Source organism: Oncorhynchus tshawytscha, linkage group LG09, assembly GCF_018296145.1.
Source record: "Oncorhynchus tshawytscha isolate Ot180627B linkage group LG09, Otsh_v2.0, whole genome shotgun sequence".
Taxonomy (NCBI): domain Eukaryota; kingdom Metazoa; phylum Chordata; class Actinopteri; order Salmoniformes; family Salmonidae; genus Oncorhynchus; species Oncorhynchus tshawytscha.
In genome coordinates this window covers 43,601,623-43,618,076 of record NC_056437.1, presented here as the reverse complement: position 1 = coordinate 43,618,076, position 16,454 = coordinate 43,601,623, and the positions used below count along the sequence as shown (strand labels likewise).

General features: G+C 44.4%; 1 protein-coding gene across 5 annotated transcripts in view; it reads left to right on the top strand.

Moving 5' to 3' along the window:
• LOC112258000 (opioid-binding protein/cell adhesion molecule-like) overlaps positions 1-16,454 on the top strand; it is a 545,358-nt gene that overhangs the window by 508,851 nt on the left and 20,053 nt on the right. For all 5 annotated transcript variants that reach the window (XM_024432028.2, XM_024432027.2, XM_024432031.2 and 2 more), the window contains one exon: positions 8,443-8,571. In XM_024432028.2, coding sequence (XP_024287796.1) covers positions 8,443-8,571 — 129 coding nt within the window. The remainder of the gene's footprint in view (positions 1-8,442; positions 8,572-16,454) is intronic.

Here is a 16,454-nt window from a genome sequence, read left to right as displayed (position 1 = left end):
CCATTCAGTGTGGGCCCAGTTATTACAAGGCTTTTCCAGAGTGACAAATAAAGAATAAAATATGTATCCATCCCAAGAGGGAGAGGAGGGAGGGAGGACAGAGGAGGAGAGGAAGGAGGGGAGGGGGGATTGGTGATATTTCCGGCCCTGTATGGAGCTCTCGATGTAGTCATGACCTAGCTCAGCAGCCGCCCTGCCGCCTCACCGCTTCATGATAGATAGATGGCTTAGAGGCTTCTGCCAGATCAGAAGGGATCCCTGGTATCTCACACCACCACAGTACCTGACTGGCAATGTGTGTCCGCTAGACCAGGGTTGCGTCCCAAATGGCACCATATTCCCTATTCACTGCACTACTTTGGACCAGGGCCCATAGGACTCTGGTCAAAAAAGTGCATTTTACAGGGAAAAGGGTTCCATTTGGGAGACGGATCTGAAACCATCGGTAGTGGCCTCGGATGAATTAATATAGGCTCTCCCAAAAATGAATATATATATATGATGGAAATCGGGAATGAACGCAGTAATGAAAAGACACTGAAATTGACTTGGCATCCACATTTTTTTTTGGGGGGGGTGTATTAGCATGTCTTGGTACTAAGACTTTGCCAGCTATTACAGACTACAAAGGGAAGCACAGCCGAGAGCTGCCCAGTTACACGAGCCTACCAAACAAGCTAAATTACTTCTATGCTCGCTTCGAGGAAAGTAACACTGAAGCATACATGAGAGTGTGTGATCACGCTCTCCGTAGCCAATGTGAGTACAACCTTTAAACAGGTCAACATTCACAAGGCCGCAGGGCCAGACGGATTACCAGGATGTATAGTCCGAGCATGCGCTGACCAACTGGCAAGTGTCTTCACTGACATTTTCAACCTGTCCCTGACTGAGTCTGTAATACCAACATGTTTCAAACAGACCAACATAGTCCCTGTGCCCAAGAACACTAAGGTAACCTGCCCTAAATGACTACCGACCCATAGCACTCACGTCTGTATCCATGAAGTGCTTTGAAAGGCTGGTCATGGCTCACATCAACACTATTATCCCAGAAACCCTAGACCAACTCCAATTTGCATACCGCCCCAACAAATCCACAGATGATGCAATCTCTATTGCACTTAACACTGCCCTTTTCCACATGGACAAAAGGAACACCTATGTGAGAATGCTATTCATTGACTACAGCTCAGCGTTCAACACCATAGTGCCCTCAAAGCTCATCACCAGGCTAAGGAGCCTGGGACTAAACACCTCCCTCTGCAACTGGATCCTGGACTTCCTTTCGGGCCACCCCCAGGTGGTAAGGGTAGGTAACAACACATCTGACACACTGATCCTCAACACAGGGGACCTTCAGGGGTGCATGCTCAGTCTCCTCCTGTACTCCCTGTTCACTCATGACTGCATGGCCAGGCAAGACTCCAACACCATCATCAAGTTTGCCGATAACACAATAGTGGTAGACCTGATCACCAGCAACGATGAAACAGCTTATAGGGAGGAGGTCAGAGACCTGACCGTGTGGTGCCAGGACAACAACCTCTCCATCAACGTGATCAAGACAAAGGAGATGATTGTGGACTACAGGAAAAGGAGGACCGAGCATGCCCCCATTCTCATAGACGGGGCTGTAGTTGAGCAGGTTGAGAGCTTCAAGTTCCTTGGCATCCACATCACCAACTAACTAACATGGTCCAAGCACACCAAGAGTCGTGAAGAAGGCATGACAAAAACCATACCCCCTTAAGAGACTGAAAAGATTTGGCATGTGTCCTCAGATCCTCAAAAGGTTTTACAGCTGCACCATCGAGCGCATCATGACTCGTTGCATCACTGCCTGGTATGGTAACTGCTTAGCCTCCGACCGCAAGGCACTACAGAGGGTAGTGTGCACGGCCCAGTACATCACCACGGCGAGGCTTCCAGCCATCCAGGACCTCTATACCAGTGGGTGTTAGAGGAAGGCCCTAAAAATTATCAAAGACACCAGCCACCCTAGTCATAGACTGTTCTCTCTGCAACCGCACGGCAAGCGGTTCGGGAGCGCCAAGTCTAGGTCCAAGAGACTTCTAAACACCTTCTACCCCAAGCCATAAGAATCCTGATCATCTACTCAAATGGCTACCCAGACTATTTGCATTGCCCCCACCCTCTTCTACACTGCTGCTACTCTCTGTTATTATCTATGCATAGTCACTTTAATAAGTCTACATACATGTACATATTAGCTCAATTACCTCGACACAGGTGCCCTCCTGAAATTGACTCTGTACCGGTCCCCGTCTATATAGCCCCGCTATAGTAATTTACTGCTGCTCTTTAATGTTTTGTTATTCTTTTTTAGGTATCGTGTTAAAACTGCACTGTTCGTTATGGGCTTTGTTAAGGGCTCTACACCTGTTGTATTCTGCATATGTGACAAATCAAATTTGATTTGATATGAAAGGCCTGATTGGTGGAGTGCTGCAGAGATGCTTGTCCTTCTGGAAGGTTCTCCCATCTCCACAGAGGAACTCTGGAGCTCTGTCAGAGTGACCATTGGGTTCTTGGTCACCTCCCTGACCAAGGCCCTTCTACCCCAATTGCTCAGTTTGGCCTGTGTTCTTGGGAACCTTCAATACTGCAGAATATTTTGGACCCTTCCCCAAATCTGTGCCTCGACACAATCCTGTCTGAGATCTACGGACAATTCCTTCAACCTCATTGATTTTTGCTCTGACATGCACTGTCAACAGTGGGACCTTATATAGACAGGTGTGTTTCTTTCCAAATTATATCCAATCATTTTAATTTACCGCAGGTGGACTCCAATGAAGTTGTAGAAACATCTCAAGGATGGTCAATGGAAACAGGAGGCACCTGAGTTCAATTTCGAGTCTCATAGCAAAGGGTCTGAATACTTATGTAAATAAGGTATTTCAGTTAGACAGTTTTTTAAATACATCTATCTGTCTACAACCAGAATCTCCCTGCGGGACAAGTGTGGTCCTTACTTAGTTTTCAAAGACACAGCGAGTTCAAGGGAGCCTCTGCAACAGGGAGCCTATCCCAGGCCCTCCGTGCTCTGTGTGGTCTGGTCTCCTGAGTGTACACTTTTTCCCAGTCTGCGAGAAATAAATGACGACTGGAGATACAGCGTGCAGAAGGCTGTGTTATATTTGTGGCATCTCGTCTCTCACTGACAGCTTGTCCGCCTGTACCCCTTCAGTATCAAGTACTACTTGAGTACTTCAGTTTTGAGCATTCAGGATTTTCAAGTAGCGGATTGCATTTTAACACAGTGTTTATTTGTTAGATTTTCTCCAAAGTGTACAGTCTTATATTTGATAGAGTCCATTTCAGTATTTCACACACAAGCATTTTGTGTTCATAGTTGCACAATAACGCCTGCAGTTGATAGGCAACTCGGCCTCGGCTGAGCCAACATGGTCCCCACGACCTTCCTCTCTTCTTCCTCCACACAGGAAGTGGAAGTCCTGCGGGTGCCAACCAGCGTATGCTGCTGCATTTCCTGTTTTTTTTGTGGGATTTGTCTCCTCTGTGACTGCAGATATCAGCTAGCTACTTTCCCCCAACGGCACACATTTTTTACGGCAGCCATAAAATGGTCCAGGAAACATTGATATCATATGAACACCTCCAGCTTGGCAATTATGGCCCCTTCAAACTGCCTGTGTTGTACCTTAAAAAACATGCTTAACCCAGACACTTTAAAGTGCGTTAGATATACTCTTGCTTGTCTGTTCTCTTCAAATCACCTTGTTGGTAATGGTAAATATTCTTTGACCCTTCACATGTAGATAGTACATTTTCAGAGTCTGAAAAAAATGTCCAGTCTGTACTCGTGAAGTTGTGAAGTATATGTTATTGCAGTTTGTCTACTGTTGCCTACACAGTATGTACAGTAGTTGAGCACAAGTTCGGTCTGTCGATTTCTGTCCTCTGATGACCCCTCAGTTAACGGTCAGCCAGGGGCACCGTCTTGAGAATAAGTCTTAAGTCTGTCGATAGATACCCAGCCTGCTATAAGGCATATTGTTAGTGTTCATATGGTGTATGGTATGGAACACATATACATGTAAGTTAGTTTGTAATTTCTGAGTTTCTGAACAGAACGATAAAGGGGAAAGCCAGAGTCCAGACAAAAACCGCTCTTTGCTAAGTAGGCTACATAACATTCCTAACAACATTTGTTTTATTGACGCTTGTCACACAACTGCATGGATTACATCTAGTGCTCAAAACACGTTTTTTGAGCACTAGATACTTAGCTTCCTGATGATACTTAGCTTCCAGATACTTAGCTTCCTGATGCAGTCTGAATTTGATTTTGCAGTAGTGAAAAAAGGAGTAAGTTAATAGAGTAAGAGGCTAATGAGAATGATGAAAGACAAAGAGAGGGAAATGGAAACGAGGGAGAGAGACACCAGAGAGACAAATGACAGCAATAGAGAATCAGGGACACAAGCGAACCTGTGCTTTCTGAGGGTTCTCCTGACCCTCGTCAGGTGATTCGAGCTGTGAGCAGAGCTGTGATGGTTAAAGCGCAATACTACAAAGGCGGCTACGTGAATCAGCTAGTGTTATCCATAGGAAAGTGTCAGTATGCGGAATGGTGATGAGCTTGAAGGCTGTTTTTACTTTTGAATTGAATCAAATCAAATGTATTTATATAGCCCTTCGTACATCAGCTGATATCTCAAAGAGCTGTACAGAAACGCAGCCTAAAACCCCAAACAGCAAGCAATGCAGGTGTAGAAGCACGGTGGCTAGGAAAAACTCCATAGAAAGGCCAAAACCTAGGAAGAAACCTAGAGAGGAACCAGGCTATGTGGGGTGGCCAGTCCTCTTCTGGCTGTGCCGGGTGGAGATTATAACAGAACATGGCCAAGATGTTCAAATGTTCATAAATGACTAGCATGGTCGTATAATAATAATCACAGGCAGAACAGTTGAAACTGGAGCAGCAGCACGGCCAGGTGGACTGGGGACAGCAAGGAGTCATCATGTCAGGTAGTCCTGATGCATGGTCCTAGGGCTCAGGTCCTCCGAGAGAGAGAAAGAAAGAGAGAAAGAGAGAATTAGAGAGGGCATACTTAAATTCACACAGGACACCGGATAGGACAGGAGAAGTACTCCAGATATAACAAACTGGCCCTAGCCCCCCGACATAAACTACTGCAGCATAAATACTGGAGGCTGAGACAGGAGGGGTCAGGAGACGCTGTGGCCCCATCCGAGGACACCCCCGGACAGGGCCAAACAGGAAGGATATAACCCCACCCACTTTGCCAAAGCACAGCCCCCACACCACTAGAGGGATATCTTCAACCACCAACTTACCATCCTGAGACAAGGCCGAGTATAGCCCACAAAGATCTCCGCCACGGCACAACCCAAGGGGAGGCGCCCCCCCCAATTGACATGTTTAAGGAAAGGATAGAGTGAGGAATACAACATAACTGGGCTGCTCCAAAAGCCTCTGTTGATGTAGTCTTTTCAAAATAGTGTAACTTTATTATTATTATTTTTTTAAATTATATTTTCACTTTTCCAAAGACATACAATAACAGTTGAATAAGAACATTTAATATACAAGACATGAAAGGTTTTGTCATGCCCTCTTTATGACAGTCTTAGTGTGTTTGGACCATGATAGTTTGTTGGCAATGTGGCCACCAAGGAACTTAAAGCTCTCAACCTGCTCCACTGCAGCCCCCTCGATGATAATTGGGGTGTGCTCGGTCCTCCTTTTCCTGTAGTCCACAATCATCTCCTTTGTCTTGATCACGTTGAGGTAGAGGTTGTTTTCCTGGCACCACACGGCCAGGTCTCTGACCTCCTCCTATAGGCTGTCTCATCGTTGTTGGTAATCAGGCCTACCACTGTTGTGTCATCGGCAAACTTGATGATGGTGTTGGAGTCGTGCCTGGCCATGCAGTCATGAGTGAACAGGGAGTACAGGAGGGGACTGAGCAGGGCCCCTGAAGGGCCCCCATGTTGAGGATCAGCATGGCAGATGTGTTGTTACCTAACCTTACCACCTGGGGACGGCCCGTCAGGAAGTCCAGGATCCAGTTGCAGATGGAGGTGTTTAGTCCCAGGGTCCTTAGCTTAGTGATCAGTTTTAAGGGCACTATGGTGTTGAACGCTGAGCTGTAATTAATTAATTGCATTCTCACATAGGTGTTCCTTTGGTCCAGGTGGGAAAGGCAGTGTTGAGTGCAATAGAGATTGCATCATCTGTGGATTTGTTGGGGCGGAATGTAAATTGGAGTGGGTCTAGAGTTTCTGGGATAATGGTGTTGATGTGAGCCATGACCATCCTTTCAAAGCACTTCATAGCTACAGGTTGGTAGTCATTTAGGAAGGTTAACTTAGTGTTCTTGGGCACAGGGACTATGGTGGTCTGCTTGAAACATGTTGGTATTACAGACTCAGTCAGGGACAGGTTGAAAATGTCAGTGAAGACACTTGCCAGTTGGTCTCAGTGCATGCTCGGAGTACATGTCCTGGTAATCCGTCTGGCCCTGTGGCCCTGTGAATGTTGACCTGTTTTAAGGTCTTTCTCACTTCGGCTAAGGAGGGCATGATCACACAGTTGTCCAGAACAGCTGATGCTCTCATGCATGCTTCAGTGTTACTTGCCTCAAAGCCAGCATTGAAGTAATTTAGCTTGTCTGGTAGGCTAGTTTCACTAGGCAGCTCTCGGCTGTGGTTCCCTTTGTAGTCTGTAATAGTTTGCAAGCCCTGCCACAACCCAACGAGCGTTGGAGCCAGTGTAGTGCGGTTCAATCTTTATCCTGCATTGAGGCTTTGACTGGTTTATGGTTCATTGGAGGGCATATTGGGGTTCTTATAAGCGTCCGGGTTAGAGTACCGCTCCATGAAAGCGGCAGCTCTACTCTTTAGCTGAGTGTGGATGTTGCCTGTAATCCATGGCTTCTGGTTTGGGTATGTACGTCACTGTGGGAATGACGTCATTGATGCACTTATTGATGAAGCCAGTTACTGATGTGGTGTACTCCTCAATGCCATCGGATGAATCCCGGATTATATTCCAGTCTGTGCTCGCAAAACAGTCCTGTAGTTTAGCATCTGCTTCATCTGACCACTTTCTTATTGACCGAGTCACTGGTGCTTCCTGCTTTAGTTTTTGCTGGTAAGCAGGAATCAGGAAGGTAGAATTGTGGTCAAATTTGCCAAATGGAGGGTGAGGGAGAGCTTTGTATGCGTCCCTGTGTGTGGAGTAAAGGTGGTCTAGAGTTTAGTGCACATTTAACATGCTGTAAGAAATTAGGTAAAACGGATTTGAGTTTCCCTGCATTAAAGTCCCCGGCCACTAGAATTGCTGTCTCTGGATGAGCGTTTTATTGTTTGCTTATGGCCATATACAGCTCATTGAGTGCTGTCTTAGTGCCAGCATTGGTTTGTGGTGGTATATATACAGCTACGAAAAATACAGGTGAAAACTCTCCTGGTAAATAGTATGGTCTACAGCTTATCATAAGATACTCTACCTCAGGCGAGCAAAACTTTAAGACTTCCTTAGATTTTGTGCATCAGCTGTGGTTTACAAATATACATAGACCGCCAACCCTAGTCTTACCAGAGGCCACTGTTCTATCCTGTCGAAAAAGCTTAAAACCCGCTAGCTGTATGACTCGGTGAAACATACGGTTTTACAGTTTTAATGTCCCGTTGGTAGGATATATACGTGATCGTAGTTTGTCTATTTCATTATCGATTGATTGTACGTTGGCTAATGGGACCGATGGTAAAGGTAGATTACCCTCTTGGCATATGATCCCTACAAGGCACCCGACCTTCGTCCCCGATACCTCCGTCACTTTCTCCTGCAAATGATGGGGATGAGGGCATTGTCGTGCGTCTGAAGTAAATCCTTCTCGTCCGACTCGTTAAAAAATATTCCTCCAGTACGGGGTGAGTAATCACTGTCCTGATATCTATAATCTATTTTCGGTCATAAGACAGGTTGGCAGAAACATGATGTACAAAATGTTCAAATGAAGTACAAATAACACGAAAAAACATACAAAATAGCACAATTGGTTACGGGATCGTAAAACGGCAGCCATCTCCTTCAGCGCCGCTCTTCATTACAACCTGAGTTATTTCATTCCTGCTTTACATGAGGATGAGGCTTTGATCAGTGCAAACACCCTGCCTTTTAATAAGTTGGTCGATAAGGTCGGTCTAGAAAATTATGGCTTACCCTTTTCTCCAATGGGGAAATATATACGATAGGTATTTTAGACAACAGTGGGGTGAATAATTGGGCCATTGATTTGATATAGGATGGCCGTACACTTCACCTCACCTCGTTGTTGTTGTTTACCTCACGTGTTGGGGTTGTTGTTGCTTCTTACTTCACCTATTGTTTACCTCACCTCGTGTTGTTGTTTACCTTCACAGTTGACTTGGTATCGGAGGACGAATACCTGGACATCCCCAGTATCTCCAGACAGAGAGCGGGGACATACGAATGCACCGCCATCAACGACATCGCCACAGACGTCCAGACCGTTGAGATCACAGTCAACTGTGAGTTCAATGTCATCCCAGTCTTTGCGTGTATTTACTAGGAACCAAACAGAAGCAAACAGGCCAAAACTTGGAGGGGCTAACCTGAACTTGTCCAGTAAGAGAGACTTGTTGCAAAACGGTTTGCTACGATGTGCACTAAGCATTCTATTCTCTCGCAGACAGACATTTCACTGAGTCAATGGTTTCATGAGCAGGGATTTAATATAGACACATGGATGACGCACATGGTGGCCGCTGATTGGCTGAAAGCGCGGGGTGGTTGGAGTTTTCAACAAAGTAGCGTGACAAAAAATATGATGCAAAGTTTTTGAACTACCTGTTTCTTTAAGACGATATATAAAAAGATCTGTGAATTTGAACAACAGCATAAATACACCTATTTCACTTTTACATGTAAAAAGCCGAATGACCACTGCTACACATGCTGCCACTGTTTTGAACAGATTAGATTATAATATTTAGAACTAGCAGCTAGCTCAATAATTAACTAGTGCACCAGGGAGAGCGCAACAAGCATGCAGATGTAATACGTGAAAACAAATGATCTAACTGGGGATATGTAGCTAATATAATGTCACAAAGCACGCCATCCATCCTGAACTAATTGAAATATTTCCGAGTTAGTCAGATATTAGTTTAGAAAGACTTGAAATTGGCATGGAAGGTAACTAGCTAGCAAGCTACCAGCTAGCTATAGCTGATGAACAATACAATTGGCCAGCCACAGTAATGCTTTTTTGTCCTACCAGATCCGCAATGAGAAGGTTCTATCTAGTGTATCCCTCTGTCCTTTGACTCTTGTCGAATGTAGATGTCCGGTTTATCAGGTCCCAGGCTTCCATGACTGTTAATGATAATTTATTTACAAGTTAATTATAATTATCTGTTTGCTTTAGCAGCATCAGTACCTTCTAGTCTCTAGTGTGGAAGTAAGCTGTCTGGCGCGAGAGAGTCATTGGGAAGGATACTAGATCAGACCCATCATTTCTGACTGAGCGCACTTTTGAGGTCCCTAGGATCGTCTATTTCCTTTATAATTTATGTTATGAAATCCTGCGATTTCATTGGGGCGGTTCCCACTGATAGCAAATAGCTGAAAAAACAATCCAATCCAATTTTTGCATGGACTATGCGCCCGCGGAGCAGCTGGCAGTCACTGGAAGGAGTGTAGTAACAACTTGTTTTTGAACAATATCTTTTTTTTACAGGAAAATGTACACATTTACCAAACTTTTATGAGCATTTCAAACATAATCTATGAATTACAGTATATATAAATATATTCAATTTTTTTTCACTATATATATATATTATATATTTTTTTTATTGACTATTAACCATTGGGCCGCTGCCCCTAACGCACATGTGGGCGGACCGCTTCTGGATGAAGCTCAGTTTGTGTTTAGCTTTATTTTGTTGCAGTTCATCAGAAGAAGTTGGAAAAGAGGTTATGCATGCTATGCATCATGTCTTATTGGACAATTATGGATTACGGTATTTGTTGCACGTTGAAAATTATTCTACCCTACATACAAATATGTAGTGTGACTCAGTAACCTAATAAAGTCAAATAAAAGCATTGCGAAGTATGCATACTACAAATGATAGGGGAAATAGATGGGGTATAACAGGGATGTGATGTGGTTTCAGTTAATTGGGTTTATTCTAATAATTATAACATGAACTGTGCTATACTTGGAATGCAGCCCACATGCTCTGAAGTACCAGCTCAATTAAACGCCACTGCATTTACAAATTTGTTCTCCAAAGAATCACAATTCAACTTGATTCCAATTGTATTTACACATGACCCCAGGTGATACATTGACTAGGGCTGTTACGGTGACCGTATTACCTCCACCTCAGCGGTCACGAGTCATGAAGGCAGTCAAATTCCAAGTGACCGTTTAGTCATGGTAATTAGGCTTCTTCAAGATCTGTTGCTGCTCATGGTCATTAGTAGCCTACCAAACTTGCTACCTGCCTGGTACTCAATACTGTATTGTCCCTCTAATCACTCTGATATCAATGCAAATGTAAACCAACTATATTTATTTCTTAACTGCCCTAATATTAAGCACATTGCTAATCTTTACAACAGGAATATGGTTTATCTGGCTGGCATGAAAATAAATCATCCACCCGCTATTTAAGTGCATATAAGAAATGTTTTTCCGCTGCCCCCATTTCGAGACAAGTGCATGACAATGGTCCATTCTAAATAAATACAAATTCACACATTATTTGTTATATGTAAAGACGAGATTAAATCCAGAATAGTCTGATGGGTGACAATAATATCACTTGTGAATTACAGCTGAAGTCAGAAGTTTACATCCACCTTAGCTAAATACATTTAAACTGTTGTTCACAATTCCTGACATTTAATCCTAGTAAAAAATTCCCTGTCTTCGGTCAGTTAGGACCACCACTTTATTTTATTAAGAATGTGAAATGTCAAAATAATAGTAGAGAGAATGATATAGTATAGTGTAATTATTTATTTCAGCTTTTATTTATTTCATCACATTGCCAGTTGGTCAGAAGTTTACATACATTAAATTAGTATTTGGAGAGTACTTCCGGTGCCGACAGAGAAGGCCGCCTCGCTTCGCGTTCCTAGGAAACTATGCAGTTTTTTGTTTTTTTACGTGTTATTTCTTACACTAGTACCCCAGGTCATCTTAGGTTTCATTACATACAGCCGAGAAGAACTACTGAATATAAGATCAGCGTCAACTCACCATCAGTACGACCAAGAATATGTTTTTCGCGATGCGGATCCTGTGTTCTGCCTTACAACCAGTGTGTGGATCACATGCAGCGACCAAAAAAAAAACGCCTCAGAAAAAGAGGGAAACGAAGCGGTCTTCTGGTCAGACTCCGGAGACGGGCACACCGTGCACCACTCCCTAGCATTCTTCTTGCCAATGTCCAGTCTCTTGACAACAAGGTTGATGAAATCCGAGCAAGGGTAGCATTCCAGAGGGACATCAGAGACTGTAACGTTCTCTGCTTCACGGAAACATGGCTCACTGGAGAGACAGAAACAAACATCTTTCTGGTAAGAAGACGGGCGGGGGCGTATGCCTTATGGCCAACGTGACATGGTGTGATGAAAGAAACACACAGGAACTCAAATCCTTCTGTTCACCTGATTTAGAATTCCTCACAATCAAATGTAGACCGCATTATCTACCAAGAGAATTCTCTTCGATTATAATCACAGCCGTATATATCCCCCCCCAAGCAGACACATCGATGGCTCTGAACGAACTTTATTTAACTCTCTGCAAACTGGAAACGATTTATCCGGAGGCTGCATTCATTGTAGCTGGGGATTTTAACAAGGCTAATCTGAAAACAAGACTCCCTAAATTTTATCAGCATATCGATTGCGCAACCAGGGGTGGAAAGACCCTGGCATCATTGTTACTCTAACTTCCGCGACGCATATAAGGCCCTGCCCCGCCCCCTTTCGGAAAAGCTGACCACGACTCCATTTTGTTGATCCCTGCCTACAGACAGAAACTAAAACAAGAAGCTCCCACGCTGAGGTCTGTCCAACGCTGGTCTGACCAAGCTGACTCCACACTCCAAGACTGCTTCCATCACGTGGACTGGGAGATGTTTCGTATTGCGTCAGACAACAACATTGACGAATACGCTGATACGGTGTGCGAGTTCATTAGAACGTGCGTTGAAGATGTCGTTCCCATAGCAACGATTAAATCATTCCCTAACCAGAAACCATGGATTGATGGCAGCATTCGTGTGAAACTGAAGGCACGAACCACTGCTTTTAATCAGGGCAAGGTGTCTGGTGACATGACTGAATACAAACAGTGCAGCTATTCCCTCCGCAAGGCTATCAAACAAGCTAAGCGCCAGTACAGAGACAAAGTAGAATCTCAATTCAACGGCTCAGACACAAGAGGCATGTGGCAGGGTCTACAGTCAATCACGGACTACAGGAAGAAACCCAGCCCAGTCACGGACCAGGATGTCTTGCTCCCAGGCAGACTAAATAACTTTTTGCCCGCTTTGAGGACAATACAGTGCCACTGACACGGCCTGCAACGGAAACATGCGGTCTCTCCTTCACTGCAGCCGAAGTGAGTAAGACATTTAAACGTGTTAACCCTCGCAAGGCTGCAGGCCCAGACGGCATCCCCAGCCGCGCCCTCAGAGCATGCGCAGACCAGCTGGCCGGTGTGTTTACGGACATATTCAATCAATCCCTATACCAGTCTGCTGTTCCCACATGCTTCAAGAGGGCCACCATTGTTCCTGTTCCCAAGAAAGCTAAGGTAACTGAGCTAAACGACTACCGCCCCGTAGCACTCACATCCGTCATCATGAAGTGCTTCGAGAGACTAGTCAAGGACCATATCACCTCCACCCTACCTGACACCCTTGACCCACTCCAATTTGCTTACCGCCCAAATAGGTCCACAGACGATGCAATCTCAACCACACTGCACACTGCCCTAACCCATCTGGACAAGAGGAATACCTATGTGAGAATGCTGTTCATCGACTACAGCTCGGCATTCAACACCATAGTACCCTCCAAGCTCGTCATCAAGCTCGAGACCCTGGGTCTCGACCCCGCCCTGTGCAACTGGGTACTGGACTTCCTGACGGGCCGCCCCCAGGTGGTGAGGGTAGGCAACAACATCTCCTCCCCGCTGATCCTCAACACTGGGGCCCCACAAGGGTGCGTTCTGAGCCCTCTCCTGTACTCCCTGTTCACCCATGACTGCGTGGCCATGCACGCCTCCAACTCAATCATCAAGTTTGCGGACGACACAACAGTGGTAGGCTTGATTACCAACAATGACGAGATGGCCTACAGGGAGGAGGTGAGGGCCCTCGGAGTGTGGTGTCAGGAAAATAACCTCACACTCAACGTCAACAAAACTAAGGAGATGATTGTGGACTTCAGGAAACAGCAGAGGGAACACCCCCATCCACATCGATGGAACAGTAGTGGAGAGGGTAGCAAGTTTTAAGTTCCTCGGCATACACATCACAGACAAACTGAATTGGTCCACTCACACAGACAGCATCGTGAGGAAGGCGCAGCAGCGCCTCTTCAACCTCAGGAGGCTGAAGAAATTCGGCTTGTCACCAAAAGCACTCACAAACTTCTACAGATGCACAATCGAGAGCATCCTGGCGGGCTGTATCACCGCCTGGTATGGCAACTGCACCGCCCTCAACCGTAAGGCTCTCCAGAGGGTAGTGAGGTCTGCACAACGCATCACCGGGGCAAACTACCTGCCCTCCAGGACACCTACACCACCCGATGCTACAGGAAGGCCATAAAGATCATCAAGGACATCAACCACCCGAGCCACTGCCTGTTCACCCCGCTGTCATCCAGAAGGCGAGGTCAGTACAGGTGCATCAAAGCTGGGACCGAGAGACTGAAAAACAGCTTCTATCTCAAGGCCATCAGACTGTTAAACAGCCACCACTAACATTGAGTGGCTACTGCCAACACACTGTCAATGACACTGACTCCACTCCAGCCACTTTAATCATGGGAATTGATGGGAAATGATGTAAATATATCACTAGCCACTTTAAACAATGCTACCTTATATAATGTTACTTACCCTACATTGTTAATCTCATATGCATACGTTGATACTGTACTCTATATCATCGACTGCATCCTTATGTAATACATGTATCACTAGCCACTTTAACTATGCCACTTGGTTTACATACTTATCTCATATGTATATACTGTACTCGATATCATCTACTGTATCTTGCCTATGCTGCTCTGTACCATCACTCATTCATTCATATATCCTTATGTACATATTCTTTATCCCCTTACACTGTGTATAAGACAGTAGTTTTTTTGGAATTGTTAGTGAGATTACTTGTTCGTTATTACTGCATTGTCGGAACTAGAAGCACAAGCATTTCGCTACACTCGCATTAACATCTGCTAACCATGTGTATGTGACAAATAAAATTTGATTTGATTTGATTTGATTTGGTAGTATTGCCTTTAAATAGTTTAACTTGAGTCAAACAGTTTGGGTAGCCTTCCACAAGATTCCCACAATAAGTTTGGTGAATTTTGGCCCATTCCTCCTGACAGAGCTGGTGTAACAGATTCAGGTTTATAGGCCTCCTTGCTCGCACACGCTTTTTCACTTCTGCCCAAAAATGTTCTATGGGATTGAGGTCAGGGCTTTGTGATGGCCACTCCAATACCTTGACTTTAATGTCCTTAAGCCATTTTGCTACAACTTTGGAAGTATGTTTGGGGTTGTTGTCCATTTGCGACCAAGCTTTAACTTCCTGACTGATGTCTTGAGATGTTGCTTCAATATAACCACATAATTGTCCTACCTCATGATGCCTATCTATTTTGTGAAGTGCACCAGTCCCTCCTGCAGCAAAGCACCCCCACAACATGATGCTGCCACCCCCGTGCTTCAAGGTTGGGATGGTGTTCTTCGACTTGCAAGCCTCCCCCTTTTTCCTCCAAACATAACGATTGTCATTATGGCCAAACAGTTCGATATATGTTTCATCAGAGCAGAGGACATTTCTCCAAAAAGTATGATCTTTGTCCCCATGTGCAGTTGCAAACCGTAGTCTGTTTTTTTATGGCGGGTTTGGAGCAGTGGCTTCTTCCTTGCTGAGCGGCCCTTCAGGTTATGTCGACATAGGACTCATTTTACTGTGGATATAGATACTTTTGTACCTGTTTCCTCCAGCATCTTTACACGGTCCTTTGCTGTTGTTCTGGGATTGATCTGCACTTTTCGCACCAAAGTACATAGTGTTTATACTTGCGTACTATTGTTTGTACAGATGAACGTGGTACCTTCAGGCATTTGGAAATTGCTCCCTAGGATGAACCAGACTTGTGGAGGTCTACAATTATTTTTGCTGAGGTCTTGGCTGATTTTTTTGTTTTTCCCATGATGTCAAGCAAAGATGGACTGAGTTTGAAGTTAGGCCTTGAAATACATCCACAGGTACACCTCCAATTGACTCAAATGATGGAAATTAGTCTATCAGAAGTTCTAAAGCCATGACATAATTTTCTGGAATTTTCAAGCTGTTTAAAGGCACAGTCAACTTAGTGTATATAAACTTCTGACCCACTGGAATTGTGATACAGTGAATTATAAATGAAATAATCTGTCTGTACACAAAATTACTTGTGTCATGCACAAAGTAGATGTCCTAGCCGACTTGCCAAAACAATAGTTTGTTAAAAAGAAATGTATGGAGTGGTTGGAAAAGGAGTTTTAATGACTCCAACTGTATATATTATCACTTGTGAATGATACCCAGCATAAGAAACAGCCTTCGAATCATAGTCGCACACCACATGTAGCCTAGCCCATAGGCTTATATGTGTTGATAAGATTTGTGTCACAACTAAAGTGGCCAAATAAGCACATTAATCCGCTTTACAAGGGGTTTAGAGCCTAACTGGCATACATAAGCAGCGCATGAGTTTCAAGTTTTGGGACGATAATTTTCACCATAAAATTTCAAATTTCAAATAAAAGCATTTACATGCATTATCACATTTGCAGTCACTTTCTATAATGGCGTTTTCCGCAAATAAAACATTCCCTCTTATAGCCTACTGCCATGTGCGCATTGCTGCGCTTATAATGTGAAGAAATAGCTAAATAGTTTATCAACATTTTAAGATAAATGTACTGATCTGTTGTATCAGCCACATTGCGTACATTTTTTGGGGGATTGCTAGTGATTATATTAATTTGGAATCTATTGCATTCCACAACTGTCCCAGACTATGTTTGGAATATGTATTTGCACCTCGGAATTGAATGAGCATGTGCACAGTTGCGCTCCAGATGTGTCTG